We start from the raw sequence: 5,407 nt of genomic DNA on the forward strand, positions 1-5,407 counted from the left end.
AGTGGCTTCACAACTCACATTTGTACATGCCATCATTGGGGATGGAGCAACACGATGCCTTGTGCAAGAATAAGCCATCCAAATAACCATTGTTTCATGCCTCAATACCATTTTTTGTCCATTCTTTATGATAAATATATTTTCCTTCTTTTTTTTAAATATTAGATAGACAGAAGTACCCAAAATTGAATATTTAGTGCCAAAGCAAGGGCAGTAATGTTTGAGATAATAATGCTGGTAATGTATGCGATAATAATGGATTGCCATCTTGAATATACATCTTCTTGAAGTAACCAACTATTGACTTGGTACAAATCCTTCTAGTGGGTGCTTGTACTTGTCCAATCATAAAGAAAACCATTTTTCCTTGGCACTAGTGTAGGAGAGCATGTAGGGGATCCGGTTGTCAAGTGATGGCATGGGTGTTGCAGCAACTAGTGTTATGATATGCCATTGTGAAATAATCTTGACAATTCAATCATTGTCGGTGCTCCTAGACCCTCCTGCTGAGAGAGAGAGAGAGAGAGAGAGAGAGAGAGAGAGAGAGAGAACCAACTTTCTCAGTGCCGAAGATGGTGGCCTACACCTCAACCGAAGAGAAGAAAAGAATGGTACTTCTTGTGCCCTTGAGTTGACATTTTGAGAAGCCTTAGATTAACACGTACCGATATTGAGAAACATGTATGCAATTGGGGTTGAAAAGCTGTGCAAATTTTCCATTGTTCGATTGATCGTAGGACATATATGATGACCCTGATCTGACGTCAGAGAACTCAAAAATGTGGAGGAGTTTGGTGGCTCATTTGATAAAAAGGCCTTAGGCCAACCATGTAAAGGTAATCCACATGCCCTCAACTTCGTTTTTGATTGCATCTGCCCATCATCTGCTAGCTACAATCTCATTGACAAGCTTGGTTGGCCTTGTTGTGACAATTTATTTTCTCAAGCTATAGTAAAATACTATTGAAGAATTTTTTTCAGCAAATAGTATATCACGATGAGTTCTTTGCCCATCTTAGTGTCTTCCAAATTGTGACATGCCTTCAAGACGCAAGCATAGATGCTATGCTTGGATTTGGAGAGGTGTTCTTGCTTTGCATCAACTAAAAACAGTCCAGAGCTTCCTGGCCCTGCCCATGTTTGGCATATCCCACAATGAGTGCATTCTAAGACTTGACATTCAGGATAGTCATCTCCTAGTGTTTTTTGAAGTACATCGCACTTCTTGGACCTACCCCTGTTCTACATATCCTGCAGTTAGTGTGTTTCAAGAGTCGACATTCTATACAAGAAGCTCCACAAGCACTTTCTGTGCTTTTTGAAGTACACTATATTTGGCATACTTGTCGACCAAGACAATGCCAAGCACAACTTCTCTTTTGTGCAATCCTTGACTAACAATATCATCGTAAATTTGTTTATCCATATCAATGTCTTGACTAGTTTCGCATATCAATGTTTATCCACATTTGGCAATGCCAAGCATAATGTTTTATTCAAGAGTCCCTAACTAACAATATCATCATAAATTTGTTTATCCTTGACTAACAATATCATCGCAAATTTGTTTATCCATATCAATGTTTATCCACATTTGGCAATGCCAAGCATAATGTTTTATTCAAGAGTCCCTAACTAACAATATCATCATGAGCTCTTTTGCCCATCTCAGCGTCTTCGAAGTTGCCACGTGCCTTCAAGATGCAAGCATAGGTGATTGCATTTGGAGAGATGAGCTCCCTGGCCCTACAACGTAGATTGTTGATTACATGTTTGCTGTTCTCTCCATGCACTGCTAAATGGAATTGTGCAAAGCTTGGAAAAGCACCATCGTAGGACGAAGCCGATTTAGCTTCCCAAGTCACGATAAGTAGCCTTACAGCATATCCGAGTTTCTGCTGTTAGAAGGCATAACTTATAAGAGCTCTCTCTCTCTCTCTCTCTCACACACACACACACACATTCACAACAAGTTTTAGAGCTTTTCGCACCTGTGAAAAAGAGTGAGAAAATTGAGATTCACACCCACTGTGTGGGAAAACGACATTTTCATACGCGCAAGCGAGAAAAAATTGAGCGTGAAAATCTGATTTTCTATTGAAAAAGAAAAATTATCGCTCTTGGAACAGTCACGGCGCCGTGACTGTTCCAAAAGCGAGTGGAAAAGTCAACTTTCACTATACAAAAGTTCATTTTTTTAATGGGAATTCTATTTTTTTAATCGTGAAACTTTTATACGTCATCCAAAATTCTTCGATGAAGTGTAAAAAGGAGTGGAAAAAGGGGCCCTTTTTCCCAACTAGTGAAAAGTTCTAAAACTTGTAGTGATTAGCCTAGAATCATGGCCGCACCTGTATTCTATACGATATCCTCAGTCCAATACCAGGGATACATTGATAACCCATTTCAGGTATAAATGAAGGAGTGTGTGTGAAATGTGTGTGTTCATGTCTGTGTGTGTGTGTAAGAGAGAGAGAGATAGAGAGAGAGAGAGAGAGAGAGAGAGAGAGACTGAGACTGCACGAGTTGCAGGTGTGGTACAAGGACGACTGGTGGAGATTTACGGAGGACAAGGCAGGCAATCCAGCGTTTGCCCTCATCAACAAGGGCTCTAAGGTGGCTCTCAAAGCGGACGCCGATGCCGCGCCTTCTCATGTGCTGTTACTGTTACGTACATCACTCACAGCTAATGATATCATCCTGAATATATGATCATGCATGAAATGAAACTGGACCTCCCATTACGAGCCTAGCTTGGGATCAGTAGAGCCCTCACCAACAGAAGAGCGCCTAGCTTGGGATCAGTAGAGCTCATAGGTTTATATGATCTCGATTTAGTATCAGGCATGAGAAGTATTATTGATTGTGTAGGTGTCTCTCTTCACTGAGTACGATCGCTCTAAAGACACCACCCTGACCACCGCGTGGACACTGCGCGCAGTTTCCTCCTCGTCGGAGTACGTGACCATCTTCTCGGTGGCTCTTCAGATGCCCTTGAGGCTTGGCATTGGGACGTCCGCTCCAAAACCAGGCGATGGTGTTGCTGCCATTCTCAACGCCTCCTCCTCCTCTGCTACAGGGACGTGGACCCTCGAGGCTTTCGGTAACTCGATCTCTCCCCGTTGTCTCTCTCATTTCCTCACTTGGGCTTGAAATAATGGATATCAGTATCAAGGATATCATTCAAGGGGATTATTTCTAGGTTGAATAGTAGAACATTGGGTTTTTTCATGAACGATCCACTGTATATACAAGGACCTTAAACACACTTGATACAGAGGGTTCACATATAATAAATTATGAAAGACTCAAATCAACTAATGTATTGTCATGCCTCCAGTTCCAAAGGCCTATATTCTCCAATCACAATGGGTTAGCCAGATTCTTGTTGCTAAGCCACCTCATACGGATGTAACATTCACCTCTGGTGCTCTTTCAATAACTAGCTTGGAGTAGTTGGAGTCAATCAAGCAAACACTAATGGAGTGCAAGAGGTAGGGTAAAACCCCCAACTTAAGGCCACCTAAGAGAGGATGCATCGTTCACAAACGATGCTGCATCGTTTTCGCCTTGGAGAGGCACGTTTGAAAGTGGAGCAAAAACCCTATACGCAGCAAAATTTGAATCGCGACAGAGAAACACAGACGCAGAATGACGGCGAAATGCAAACTGTGTGTATCAAAAAGTGGAGCATAATGTGAACCACTCATGGGCATGAAAGCAGCTGTTGCGCCACGGGGGTTTGAACTCCTCATCAGACGGCCAAGATGCATAGAGTGTTGCTTTAAACCACCCAGCCACCACTAGCGCTTGCTTGTCTCATCTCCGGTGCGAGATTATCCTTATGCAGACAGCAACTGTGTCCTCCATTCCGGGGGCGGTTTTCTATTGGGGTCTTTACCCTAGTACATAACTCTTTCCATGTTATCAACCCTATGAAGTAAACACTTTTTATCTTAAAGAATTAAAAAACTAGCTATGTTATATGTTACAAATTGTCATGTATGTTATTTAGCGTCTTAATGATCTTCTGTTTAAGAGTGATCAACGAAAACTTCCATCAACTTCCAAAACTGCAATCTAATGATGGAACTAGCTACATATGGTTTTTGGCTAGCCATACAAATTAATTTGTATTTGATATGTCACGAAAATAGTCCAAGCAAATTCTTCTACAGATTCATTATGGTCCCAAAGGTGAGGAGGATCTCAACTTGAGTAACTCTAAACTCTGTAGTAGTAAAAATCATGCATCAATTGATGCCACCATTCTTTGACTAGGGGGCAATCTTGAGAAGCGTCTCTAGTTGAATCTTGAACTTGTTGCAAGCATTGAGGGTGTACCTCACATTTATATTTTGACACTAATGTGTTCAAGTATTCACCCACGTAAAGAAATAGGGACATTTTAAATAGAACGTTAAGACTAGAAACATACCTATACATGTCAGACATTTTTTTCCACCTCTTCTTCAAAATTTGATTAGATGGGCCTCATTAATCTCAAGATGACGTGTGACAACTTTGTCAAATTAACCTGATTATGTTGTCGTGTTAAGATGTATAGCTAGAGCATTTCGAACATCGGGATTATGAAAGTAAATTTTTAGATATGATTTTATATTTTTATTTACACACTCCACCATTGTACACATAATTAGACATATTACTTGATGATGGCCTTGGGTTTGGTATAAAGTGCTTGCTGCGAGTCCACTCGAAGATTCCAACTCTTCATTCTTTATCATTAGTAAGATGAATGGAAAAGCTTTAAAAGGATCCACAAAACCAGGAGATAAGGTATGGTTTACATTTTCTTATTTCTTGAATAATCATATGAGATCACATAGCCCACTGCACTTCCTATTCATGCTAACCTATAGTTTTAATTATGAATAATATTTGATATGTGAGCCACCAATTGTTTATCACATTTCAATAAATGAATATGTACATGTTAACAGAGTTTGATCCTCTTGATTACAACTTTGTCTGGTCCGAGGATCGATCATTGAGTAATGGACAGAGATACCTTGCCATAAATCTTCCAAATAGTGATAGCAAACTACATTGGTTTCTTCCACCGGACAAAGAGTACCAAAAAGCAGCTTATAATCATCCTCTTACCTTACGTGAAGCTACAACTTCGTCTGATACTAGAAGCCAATGGAGTTTTGTTCCCTTCACCTCTTGATGTAAGCTTTACTTGAAGCCTCATTGATGCAATATATTTGTTAAACCTTTTAATGATAATATTGATGAGATTTTTATAGTGTTTCTAATTTATGATTATTGATGTTCCAGGCCATTCATGTGAATTTCATGCTTGATGGGAAGAAGTAGCTTATTTTTCACTTCCTTCATACATCTTTTAACCATGTCTACCACTTTTTAAGAAGCCAACAAC

General features: G+C 40.1%; 1 protein-coding gene across 1 annotated transcript; it reads left to right on the plus strand.

Annotated features, from left to right (window-relative positions):
* Positions 1 to 2,341: 2,341 nt before the first annotated feature.
* LOC147458979 (uncharacterized) lies at positions 2,342 to 5,194 on the plus strand. The gene is given in 7 exon segments (XM_086509742.1): positions 2,342 to 2,410; positions 2,533 to 2,655; positions 2,872 to 3,103; positions 3,341 to 3,427; positions 3,430 to 3,493; positions 4,686 to 4,804; positions 4,956 to 5,194. Coding segments are annotated over 7 exon segments (933 nt in total).
* Positions 5,195 to 5,407: the final 213 nt, after the last annotated feature.

Source organism: Adiantum capillus-veneris, chromosome 4, assembly GCF_014529385.1.
Source record: "Adiantum capillus-veneris isolate H3 chromosome 4, ASM1452938v2, whole genome shotgun sequence".
In the NCBI taxonomy this organism is placed as follows: domain Eukaryota; kingdom Viridiplantae; phylum Streptophyta; class Polypodiopsida; order Polypodiales; family Pteridaceae; genus Adiantum; species Adiantum capillus-veneris.